Source organism: Amblyomma mixtum, chromosome 2 (genome assembly GCF_055824585.1).
Source record: "Amblyomma mixtum isolate Tamu chromosome 2, ASM5582458v1, whole genome shotgun sequence".
Lineage (NCBI taxonomy): Eukaryota > Metazoa > Arthropoda > Arachnida > Ixodida > Ixodidae > Amblyomma > Amblyomma mixtum.
The window spans coordinates 242642861-242655611 of NC_143013.1; the positions used below are offsets into that span (position 1 = coordinate 242642861).

The following is a 12751-nucleotide window of genomic DNA, read 5'->3' on the forward strand; positions in this document are numbered from 1 at the left end:
AGCGGACGTAAGCGTGCATACGGTTATGGTATGCAGACAGCATCGATTAATATTTTGACATATCTGTGTACTCCGTGAGCAGACGACAGACATGGAAAAGCCGCGAGTAGCGATGGCAGTCGTGCTTCTGCGTGAAGGGTGGGAGCGCGGGTGTTATGACGTCTAGTCGCAGCTTCCACAGGCGGCCACCAGGTGCAACGATACGGCAATAAATCGCGAAAAAAAGCGTGTTATTCTCCTTTTTTGCTAAAATGCTTGTCATATTTATCAATTTTAGCAGTCAAGCTCTTGTTTACATGCAAAAGAGCAGCTCCAAAAGTTTGGTTCAGTATCCCTTTAAGGCGCGTTCACATTTGCCCAAAAATCCGGCGAGTGAAGCGGATTTGGCAGCTTTTGACCCCGAGTGAGGCAGAAAGCGGCGCGGCGAGGCCGATCGGTCCAGACCGAATTGCACCGCGCGGCGACAAACATGGCGGCACCCTTCGAAGCCGGACCCCTCGCTTCTGACTTAATTCTCGTTGTTGCTGCCTTTTTCAATGCGGTCACTGGCCATAAATACAGAACCTGTCTCTCGCTTCGTCTCATCTCGCCTCTAAGAAAGCGTATAAGTGATAAATTTGCTTTATTTTTTATTCAGAGTGACGATTCTGCCACTTCTAGGCTTAAGAGGAGAGTCAGTTTGTTGACAGTAACGGTTCCCGTCCTGACAACCTGACAACCAGATGGCGCCACTATAGGCTATTTATTTTTGCGTCTGTGCTAGCATACACTGAACTAAAAATTGGAATGCGCCTGCATTTAATGCATGTAAGCATGCATACGCTTATGGTACGTAGAAAGTGTAAAGTTTTCCCACTATATTTGTGTATGCTGCCAGCAACGACGTGGTGTGCAAAAGCGAGAAACAGCAGCTGCGCGGCAGTTCCGCCTCGCCTGGGCTTTAACAGATGAAAACAGCTCCTAGTTTTTGTGGCAAGCGAATCCGGTTCACTCGCCAGATTTTTGGACAAGTGTGAATGCGCCCTTACATTTATAATGGATTACTGCCATTAGCGTGCAGCATGGGCGGTGTTGCTAACGCTGAGGGAGTCTGTCGAACTTTCAGACTACACTCTGAACAGAAAGGAATAAATAAAAAGGGAGTTATCTATCCTCTAGTGCATAAAATGGAGTGTGCTAAAGGACAGCTCACTCTCTTTTTGCTCCCATATAGGCGCATTCGTGTTCACAGTGACCGAAACGAACGTCTTTCATGTCGCTCGCATTCTACCGCATTTCCTCGGGAGGATGTGTCGAATCCGCGCTTGGTACGCAAGTGCACCGCCTCCTGAAGAAGTTTCTGACTGCTCGGCCACTGCTCCGACATGTGTTGATCAGTATTTGTGGTTCGAAGCTTCCACTGGTCAATCAATGAGGCCCTTAACTTTTTTTTTTTTCCGTTTCCCAAAGTTGGAGGCCAACCTGCACGACGCATCCATCAACCATTATTCAAGTAAATACCGCGTAGTGTGCTTTTGGGTGAGGAAACAAATGCGGGTTAATGACATCCTAGTCGAAATTAAGAGGAAGAAATGGGCTTGGGCAGGGCATGTAATGCGAGGGCAGGATAACCGCTGGTCCTTAAGGGTAACGGAGTGGATTCCAAGAGAAGGCAAGTGTAGCAGGGGACGGCAGAAAGTCAGGTGGGCGGATGAGATTAAGAAGTTAGCGCGGATACGGTGGCCGCAGCTGGCAAAGGACCGGGTTAATTGGAGAGACATGGGAGAGGCCTTTGCCTTGCAGTGGGTGTAGTCAGGGTGATGATGATGATGATGAATGTTTAATTTTAACGTGAATAGTTGATTGTAACGCGACAGTGTCTTTTCACTTTCATCTGCGGCAAAAAAAAATAAATAATAAACTCGTGTTACATTCGAGTGAATACGGTATGAGTGTTTTGTCGGCAGCTGTCAGCTAGCTGCACTGGTCGCATAACCAAATATTGGCAGGCAATGGCTTAGCTTAGCTAGGCCAGGATATACGTAGCAAAAGCAGTTTCGTCTGCTGACATTATGGTAGACATTATCGTTGTTGTCATTCAGAAGTTTGGCAGCGTCTCTTCTACATGCGCTGTACATTGCGAGAGGGGTTTTCAGCGGATGCCACTGGATGGCGCTTCTACTACATGTCAAGCACAGAGGAAATTTTACGGAAACAGAGGAAATTTGGTACTCGCTTGATTGATTGCGACACACGCTCGCAATTAACACGCTCATAATTATTCATGTAAGCCTCAATACATACTCGAAGATATGTTTTTAAGAACTGTGCATTCACTAGACGCGCCTTTACTCAGCTTCAAATGTCAAAGTGTCGTGGCAGAGTGGCAGCGTCCCTGTCTCGCACGCCAGCGGCCCGGGTTCGATTCCCACCTAGACCCCAATTTTCTTTTCTTTTCTTATGATTGACAGTCCGAGCAGTGCCATGGTTGCCATGGTACTGGTTGCCATGGTAACGGTGCATGTGTAGTAGTGACCTTTGGCAGGCACCGCGAAATGCACTTCTGCTAGCCTAGTGTAGCTTTCGCTACAAAAAAACAGTGATGAAAGCCTTACCAGAGGCAATCTACTTCCCCTGCAGCCTGGGACACACACACACAGCAAAAAAAAAAAAAAAAAACGGGGTTGGCTCGGTGGTATCTGGGTTTTATGGCACATAAGCAGCTGAGGCTACCATGCACAAAACACAGTATTTGAAAAAATCTCATTTGTTTAGAAATACTCTAATGCTACATGCACCAGTAGAACCCCAGCAAAACAGTGAGATCTTTCCAAATGGTAGCCTCAGAAAAAAGGAGCCATTATTGCATGCGAAATAAAAAAAAAAGGTGGCAGTATATTGTTCACCGTGTTGAACAAAACTGTGGAAAACATATATAAAAATGGGGTGTATTGCCAAACAAGTGTGTTTTTAGAATTTTCTGCAGCACTAGGTAATCACTACTAAATGCCACTGCCCTCAGACTATGCACCATACGGAATGCTTTCCCTCCAAGCAAGGTGCTGACCCCTACTGGCCATGCACGGACCTGCCACTGCAACGTCGATGCATCTCCACAATCAATGATGGTTTGTTACTATTGTGATGTTTAGACCCCTTGATAACCACCTGATCTAATCGTACTGATATGAAACATGCCAAACAACTGCTTTGCTCGTATCCTCTCCAATGACACTAGACGTGCCTGGCTCCGAACACACTGAACCCACAAAAAATACTGCGGACTATATGAAAGACTGCACCCAAAATCTCTACATATGGAACATGAAAATCAAAGCATAATGTTAAACTTATCCCATATTGATGCAAAAGAAAACACCTGCGACTAAAGGGTCCCTGCTCTTTTAATCAGCGAGCAAAAATTCGCTGCTGACATTACGCGCTTCAGCAAATGGGCGAAAAGAAAGTGAAGCCAGTAAAGCAATGCTCAATCTGGAAACCTTCACATCAAGATGTAGAACCATAGAAAAGGCAGCACTTAAGGACAACTGCCAGCATGGACTACGATGGACTACGACGTAACTGTACTATACTGCGGGTACGGCGGAGTTCATCCTGTGGAAGCAGAAGTAGTGATGCCAGTCTATTACACAGCACGTGCCAGCAATCTGAACCAAGGCTTTCTTTGTAATCATAACTACTCTGCGAAAAAAGCAAAACTTAAGCAGTATTGTCAGTGGTCTGACTGTAAAAGCAGATCTAAGGCACTTGCTTCGCAGCTACCAGCCTAGCTACAGTTCACTAACTACTGAACACGTACTATATGAGTGTGGAGTACCATATACTGCCTATTATAAGTAGGGCCCGGAAATTTAGGCACTAAAGAACCCCGAAACAGGCAGGCATCTAGGCTCTAAAAAATTTTGAAATAGGCGCTATAAAGCAAAAATAGGCGCTTTGAATACAGTCGATCCCGGATATATCGAACTCGAAGGGGAACGCGAAAAAGTTCGATATATCAATAATTCGAAATATAAAATATGCCTATTAGACGCTTATTTTAAAATTGCGCAAATCTCGGACAATTTCCCGGCATCGTAGCAAGTGGGAACTTACCGATTTACCCCTCTTAAGTCCACAAAAACAAAAGCACAACTCCACGACCAGCGCGCTTTATTTCGCAAGAAAAAAGTCATTGAGCTTGGCTTGCCTCTTCCTCTGCACCATGCAGTTCATTAAGCTGTCCTCAAGCTTGTTGATAGTATACAAATGAGAAAGTCCTGTGCCCACCATTGCGCCACAACAGCGACGAATGACGCTGAATGCGGATGCAAGTTCAGCCGCAGTGCATGGCGGCTGGGCCTCTTCGCCACAATCTTCGTCACTGCTCGGGTCCGCTTCCTCGGTATCGATGATGTCAGCCACGATGTGAGCATCAGAAATTAGGCGTCTGCGAGCCTGCGGCCAGCACGGTTTCCTTCTTCCCAGCTCCTTATGGCCATTCCCATTTCCTTTCACACCCCCCACAAAGTTCCCATCACGTGACTAAGAGCGCAGCTGTCCAAGGCCAGCGCCGCGTGACTCTTATTAGGAGAAGCCCATTTGCAGGAGCGCGCGCTAGTGGAAGAAGCCCACTTCCAGGGTGGCGCATACTGGGAGAAGCGCACTTGCGGGGGCTCGGCATGGCACGGAGTTCGATATATCAAATATAGGGTGCACAGGAGTTCGATAAACGTGAACAAATTTGCTATACTTTTGCATGAGATTCCCAAGGGGATTCTACATCTGTTCGATATAGGCAATAATTCGATATATCCGGGTTCTATATATCCGGGATCGACTGTATTACTCTTTATTTGTACGCACAAGATTTGTAAGTCAAGCACGCAGCGTACGAAGTCCTCAACTGAAGCAATAAAGCGCATTCTGAGGTTTTCGAACTTGAAGCTCATTCGGTTTTTGCTAAGCATAGCTTTGTACTTTAAAAGGCTTCTTTTGACATCACATGAACTTAGTGGCACGAACCTTAAACATGAGAGTTGATAAAGGCTTAGGCCTTCAGGTGGTGTGGCCGTATCGTCTCCGCATAGAAAGTCTCTGATTTGGGAAATTGTTTCTAGGCATCTATTTTTTTCTACCAATTGTTGCATCTTCGTAGAAGCAGTAGCGCCCTTTCCTTCCAGTCCCCGAAGTGCTGCTGGTACTTCTTCGACTGCGTTCAATGATTCATCTACTGAGAGTCCAGCCTTTTCTAACTTTGTCATCCTTTCCGTCAATGTTGAGAAGGTCTCTTTCCAAACTCGCCTCTTGCTACAGTTCGAGATAAACCCTTCGTTGTGTTACGTTCAAGTTACAATACGACAAAAATGTTCGGCGAGACCCGCGCCTTTTGTGCGCGCATCGGCGCGCGCCTTCCACCATACATGGGCAGATGTCTCGAAATTGAAAAACGGCACCGAGGACTGAAGAGACGGATTTAGGCTATTATAGGCAAAAAGTGCGGTTAAATAGGTAGTATTTCCTAAAAAATGACAAAAAGGCAGGCAAGTGCCAAAATCTCCCGTTTAGGCATTTGTAGGCGTGTTTAGACAGATGCTTACATTTCCGGGCCCTAATTTATAAGTCGACATTTTTTTCAAAAAATGACCTTTCAAAGGTGGCGGGCGGGTCGGCTTATAATCAGCGCCGACCTATACGTGAACTCGTAAAGTCAACCTATGTGTGGGGTCAAACGTAGTTTTGACTGGGCTGCGGATAATACCACGCCCCGTGCACACATAATTACGTTACAGCTGTCAGACACGATACGAAAGCGAGTCTGATTAAAAAACACCAATTTGAATGCGCAGCTCAAAGGAATAAACGTGCAAAGCCAGCAGTCAGAGACCAACAGAGATAACAGGCGATAAACCAGCACTGTTGTCTGCGGGCCAGTTGACTAACGGCAAACAGAACAGCCAATGGTTGGTTCAAAGGTTTCAGAATCTGGCGCCAAAGTTATCACAAGTACACGGCGACACGGCCGTGTCAGTATTCCCAATCCTGCCTTGAGCGCACCTCCGCGCATTCTGGTGGCCTGGCGTAGTAGTGAGCATAAAATATGCGAGTAAATGTTGATTTTTTTTTTCTTATAAACCCGGACAATAAATTAGGGGTGTGCAAATTACAATAGTAAATATGGTAAACCTCTTGACCAGTCACATGCACGCAGAGACGTTTCCGCATGCTTTTGCACTACTTTTTACCATTTCTGCTTTTCACTGAGCCAAGGTGACAGTCACTCGCAGTGGCGTGTGTGGTTTGTGTCTCTGCCTGAAGGACGCCAAGACGCCAACGCAACCTCGGCAACAATACAGCGCGGCTCTCAAGTGACAAGCAATCCTCTGTGCCGAGTCTGAAAACAGCGTCACCACAGGGCGGAAGCTTGATGTTTTAGAAAAGTGCGTGAGGGAATGGAGGAAATAGAGAAGCAATCTTTGCATGCGTTGCTACATGCCGTTCCTTTCACGGACTGAAGTCCAGACGTTAACCTGCCGTCGAGGAGGCGGTTCACAACTGGGTTCCCGATCAAAGAAGTAGGAGCCTTAGTGTTCGCTATGGCGATACAGAAGTGAAGGCAGGCACTGTAGCGGTATGATAACATGTGCATCCCGCGTATTGAGTTTAAGGTGTCAAAGAAAGGAGTGCCCAATTTCATGAACCAGAATGTTTAGCCTAAGGTGACGCACGACCAAATTCCAAAGGTTGCCCGAAGTATACAAAGAGAAACATAGAAGGGTGATAGTGAAGAGAAACAGCGTGCGTTTGTTCGCTACATGAGTGAACTGAGGGCAAAACAACTGTTCCTGCTTGGCCAAATCGACAACCTCGACCAGACTCCTGCCTGTTCTGACATGCCCAGTAAGAGGACCGTGTCCAGGAAAGGGGAGAGCCAGGTTCTCCTGCTGACCATGGGCAACATGCACAGCAATTTCATGGGGTCATGTCTGGCCATGCCTTGACATAGCGCTGAGAGCAGGTTGCTTTGAAACTGTTATCCATGCCAGCGTTGCAGTGAAGCACGTCTTCTCCTCTGCAGGCACGTGCTCAGGCGGTCCGCGAGCCGTACCGACTGCTTTTTACACTGAGAGTATGGGGCCAGGGCGCTTCGCATATCAAGCATCAGCATTACTGATCGGCGTCACTATGCAGTGGCATCTCGTAGCTCCAAAGGGCCGTCGGGAGATCGAACATCCTTGCACAGCACCTCAGATCTTCAAATTAACCGGGCTGGTGCACACCGCCGCTTCGAATTACCCAGTCAAATCTACATTAGGAATTACAGGACCACAGAAACCTTTGGAATTATCCGGGACTTCAAATTATTAGAGTAAATTATTGAAGTTATACTGCAGTTTTACCTTGCATTTTAGCGATATTTACTCGAACATTACGGAACTAACCAATTAATTAGAAATCCGCACAAGTGGGCCAGCCTCCCTGCCAATTTTTCAAAGTGCTTTATAAGGACACTCATGACAACCCCTTCAAATTACTGTTCTCAGGCTCTTTCTGGACATGTTAATGTTTGTCCAGCAGCAAAACACGCATTCATGACTGAGAAAACTGGATTAAAAAGATTTCCCACCACTCGATTCAAACCTGTCATGTCTATGGCAAGGACTTGTTGCCACCACTCTGAAGTGCATGGCACTAAGCCATAACCTGCAAAATGCATGGCAAAATTAAGTGCCAACGCACGCAGTTCACTTGTGAAATCGGTCAGTAATGGCGACACATGTGTTTTGTTTTTCGGTACTGTCTAGCTTATGAAAGGTCCATTTTCTCTGAGAGTTGTCTGTGTGGCTAGAATGCCATAGTCTAATCGATATAGGCTAACTTTAATTCGTCCTCAGTGTCCTCTAAACCCTCTGAGCAATGTTGTGCAAAATGCGGGCCACGAACAGCTAGAGAAGCTTTGTAGCTTGCATTCATTGCGAGGCTGATGCAAGATGCCGCACTAATGCCACACTGATGTTGGACTAATGCCACAGTGATGCAGTACCAATGTCACACTGCTGTAACAATGCAGGGCCAGCTATGCTTTGTTGTAGTAAGAGCACCAAACTGTTGTAAAGCAATCTCTGACCAGTTCAAGCGACAGTGAAGAAACACAGTGATAAAGCCAAAAAGAGATGCCCGCACACAATCACACGCAGACAGACAGAAGAGGCACGGCTCAATCCTTTACCAGAGTCTGCCTTGTCGCTGTCACTCTCCTGGGCACTCTGTTCTTCCTCAATGAGTGGCGGTATCCTCCTTCGTCTCGGGGACTCCGTCTCGGAGTCGGACAGCTTGTCGTTCTCCGCATCTGGAAAAGTGATGCAGGACCAGTGTTAGCCAGAACAAAGACAACACTGAAGATAGGCTTTGTGTAAGTTGCTGAGCCAGTCTGCAAGCTGGAGCATCTTGGCAAAACAGTGCGACTCCACACTACAAGCCTACTTACAGAGACAAAATTGGAGAAACACAAAGTAGCAGAATGAAAGGCTGCACACAAGCACTACAACTCATCTTACACTGCCCCTTGCACGGTCAGAAAAAAATATATTTTAGCACGAACATGTCAGTTTCGAGGATGCTGTTTAGTTATACACTGAAGCAGGGCACTTCTGAAGCCCCCGTTCACGACATCCAAAGTGACAAGAAACATACCACAGATAGAATAGAACAACTTGAGTCTGGGCTAGTTGGTGTGACATACTGGAAAACAGCCAACAAACGGACGCATGACGTGTACGGCACCCAGGGAAGCCAGGTCAATGTGTGCAAAGGTCAAGAATTCTACAGCGGGGCGCAAGTGTGACACGAGGCATCAAAGCCCTGTTAAGAGTGGACAACGAGACCTGGCGCCGGCGGCAGAAGCATAGACGACGACGGACGGGGGTTGTTGCTCTCCAAATCACCGAACCTCTGAACCGATCGAAGGACGCTGTCTCCCACGGGCCTGGGAGAAATTACTGTCAAACGAGTGTCGTCGTTAGGCAACGATGTGGCCCCACTTCCAACACTGGTTGGCAGCAGCTGGGATGGACCGTGCGACATCGTGCTTTCTCCACGGGTGAGCGTTTTGGTTTTTGCTATGGGATTCGCCAGGCTGTAGATTCAGAGAAAAATCTTGACTGGGAATCAAGGGTTTGTCATTTGAGAAGGGTTATTCTCAAGGCATTTTTTTTTGAGTTAGCAGAGCCAAAGCGGAGAAAGCGTCACAATGGACCTAATGAGATTGTTGAAGTCGGACTTGCTGTTGATATGCGAGGAACTGTCAGTGGAAGTTCAGAACAAAGTAACCAAAATTGAACTGGGCGAAATCATTCTTAAACACGTCAAGGATAACGATCACCTAGAAGTTACGTGGAATTTGGTACAGGGGGAAAAAGCCCGCAAAGAAAAACACGACCAAGAAGCCCGTAAAGAAAAAGCCGAACAGGAGGAAAAAGCGCGCACAGAGAAAAAAGCGCGTAAAGAGGAAGCTGATCGGGAGTGGGAAAAAGAGAAAGAAAGACAAAAATGGGAAGCTGAAAAGGCTGAAAGGGATCTAAAGCGTATACAGCTTGAAAACGAACTGCGAAGAAAAGGCGGTATTGTGAGAGCCGGAACTCCTGAAAGAGCAAGCGATGCTTATGAAATAGGTCCGCAGGCAAGACCCGCAAAGTCTGTGACCGTAGCCGAGTTGGTAAATCGCGACACCACGAGGGAAGTGGCAGAGAACGTGTGCAACTGGTACGGTAGTCCAAGGAAAGCCGCAGAATCCGAGACCGTGTCCAGTGTAGTTGGACGTAATGCTAAGAGAGAGCATTCCGAGATAGCGTCTCAACGACACGAGTGCGAGGATTCTCCTCCAAGTGAGGTAGGAGTGGCAATGGACAGCTTTGTCGGGACAGTTATGAGCGCGACCCTTTCAGTAGAGTCGATACAGGCGTCAAACCGGCAGAACCGCGAAAAGGAAGATTTTCCTAGCGAGAAAGGTTTCGAAGTTGAAACAGCGGAAACCCCTTTTGAGAGTAACAACCGCGGTAAGAGCGAGTTGGGATGTCACAGTGGCTTCAGTGACAAAGGCTCCGGAGAGGCTAGCTTGGTAATACTGGCACAAGAAGAGTGCGAGGCTGCCGAGGAAAAGGATAGCCATAAGAGCCAGGCGGGCTCAGTTGTAGCTGAGCACTGCAGAGTAGAGAATGGCGCGCAGAGCGACAGCCAAGCGGGCTCAGTTGTAGCTGAGCACTGCAGTAGAGGGAATGGCGCGCAGAGCGACAGCCAGGCGGGCTCAGTTGTAGCTGAGCACTGCAGAGTAGAGAATGGCGCGCAGAGCGACAGCAAGGCGGGCTCAGTTGTAGCTGAGCACTGCAGTAGAGTGAATGGCGCGCAAAACGACAGACAAGCTGGAGAGGACAAACCCCAAAGGAATGAGCTGGGGATCTCAGGGGCAGTTTCATATCCGTCTGTCAGCTGCGTGGAGCTGGCACTCTGCTGCAAAGCCGGAGAGGCCAGTTTTGAATTCGAGGAAAATTTCCAAAGTGCGACGGAAAAACTAGAGATAGCTAGTTGTGATCAAGAAACGCACGCGGTACAGTCTAGGCGCAGAAAGAGAAAAAGGGCAAGAACCAAGAGAAAACGAATCAAATTCAAAGCCCTAAATTCGGTTGCGCGGACAGGTGCGAAAAAAAGAAATGCGGTGGAAGGAAAGGCGAAGCCTACCCGCGTTGCGCCTCGTAAACTTGCAGCTGCAGTTGATGATCTGGCGACATGTGCAGCTCGTTCGAAGGTTGACCGCAACAACGGAAAAGGAAGTGTGCGTTTTCCGACCAGAACAGGCGCGAAGTGCTTCAAGGGGCATCGGCCTGTAAGAAAGCCTAGACCGCGACGTCGGGACAAAGAGCCAGTTAGGAAAAAGGCAAAGCGGCCCAAGAGATCAGAAACCGCAAGGTTGCGCGGCACTCAGCGCATGCGAACGCAGGCGTCGAACAACCGAGACGACACATGCAGGCGTGTTCGGCGGGCGCACTTGAAAAGGAATCGTCCTTCACATTTGGCACCGCATTCTAGGAAGCGCGCATGGCGAATGGGTAGCCGAGCTTCCTGCGTGGGGCGAGAGAAAGAGGCACCTTCTCGCGCTGGTCACTGCTCGTTGTCCAGAGCCAGAGTCGGTTATCGACATTGTAGGGGCGACCAAGGTTTTCGGAGAGCCTCGAGGGGGCGCGGAAACGACAGGGAGAGTCGGGGATCGTTTTTTTCTGCAGCCTTTTGTCACGAGTTGACCGCAGTACAATCAGTCAAAGCGCGACCCCGGCGGGCGCGTCTGAAAGACTAATCCTTTCAACTCGGCGGCGGGGAGTCAGCTTTCCCCCCCGCGTGGCGACTCGAAGTAGCTGTTTCGTTTTTTTTTTATTCCTCTTTTTTTTCTGTGTGTGTTTATGAAATCAGGCAGGGAAAGGCTACTTTTGAGTTAAAACAAGTTGATCGGAAGTTACTGTTTTTTTTTTTCCTTACCTTAGAAAGGATAGGGCGTCACTGAGTTAGAAATCACAGGTGTCGATTTCCCACGCTACCAACTGATGACGGCACTCACAGGAGTGCAGCTCGAGTAGAACTACGCTTAGAGTCGCGTAGACGGAGCGTTGATCCCTTGACGAAAGGGAGCCCCACTGACGTATACTGAGATGACCGAAAAGAAAACTCGTCTGGGGGAAGCGCTCGTGTCCAGACCTTTGATTCGGGCCACTTATTTTGTTAAAGAAGTTCAGTGTGACGCCAGTGATAGAGGACTGGGTGCTATTTTAATTAAGTCAAGTTGGCGACGGCCACGAAGAGCACCATGTTCAGTACGTCAGCCGCAGACTGACATGTAGAAAAGCGTTAAGCGCTTTAGACAAAGAGCGCGCGTTTGGTTTAGGCGGCACAGATGTTGTCGGGTTACCAGAGCTACTTGAACGGCGCAAAGTTCATATTTGAGACTGACCATCGTCTCAAACGTGCTTATGACAGTTTTGTCCCCCCCAAAAATGGTCGCTTGCTTAGACGGAGTCCTGCTCTCCAAAAACAATTTCTCGATGCGTTTCAGGAACGGAAAACCGCACGTAAATGCTGATGGATTCAGCCGATTGTTGTAGACAGGAGTACTTGGTAGGACCTCCTACTGTGTGTGGGTTTTTGTTTTTAACCTTGGTCCAAGCAGTCCGTCTTTGGCGATTTCAATCGGGATATTTTGCGCTTTCTCGGCACCAAAATTGCGCCAAAATCCAATCATGCTTTAGTAAACATTTGTTGTCATTGTGGGAAGCCTGGTGGGTCTTTGGCAAATTCCGAGCGCTTGCTTGTGGGTCAGTGCCCTGTCTCGTGGAACAGTCCACTGATGCCATTCTTTGTTGAATGTTCGAGCTTGGATGCCATTTCTGGAAACCAGCCCTTCCACCCGACTCCGGCCTCATCTCTTCCTGCCCAGCGGTCGTGAACGCTGGCCATTCGAGATTTTTCGGGCCGCGGACGAGCTGTTAAGAGTGGACAACGAGACCTGGCGCCGGCGGCAGAAGCATAGACGACGACGGACGGGGGTTGTTGCTCTCCAAATCACCGAACCTCCGAACCGATCGAAGGACGCTGTCTCCCACGGGCCTGGGAGAAATTACTGTCAAACGAGTGTCGTCGTTAGGCAACGATGTGGCCCCACTTCCAACAGCCCATACATGTCATGCTAAGTCAGCGTGGTTTATAAGTTTCCTCTGTCGTGCAGCAAAGT

General features: G+C 48.2%; 1 protein-coding gene across 5 annotated transcripts in view; it reads right to left on the reverse strand.

Annotated features, from left to right (window-relative positions):
- The window catches only part of LOC149363246 (histone-lysine N-methyltransferase SETD1-like), a 58782-nt gene that overhangs the window by 16523 nt on the left and 29508 nt on the right, over nucleotides 1–12751 (reverse strand). For all 5 annotated transcript variants that reach the window (XM_089573390.1, XM_089573391.1, XM_089573393.1 and 2 more), the window contains one exon: nucleotides 8210–8329. In XM_089573390.1, the coding sequence (XP_089429516.1) occupies nucleotides 8210–8329 (120 nt within the window). The remainder of the gene's footprint in view (nucleotides 1–8209; nucleotides 8330–12751) is intronic.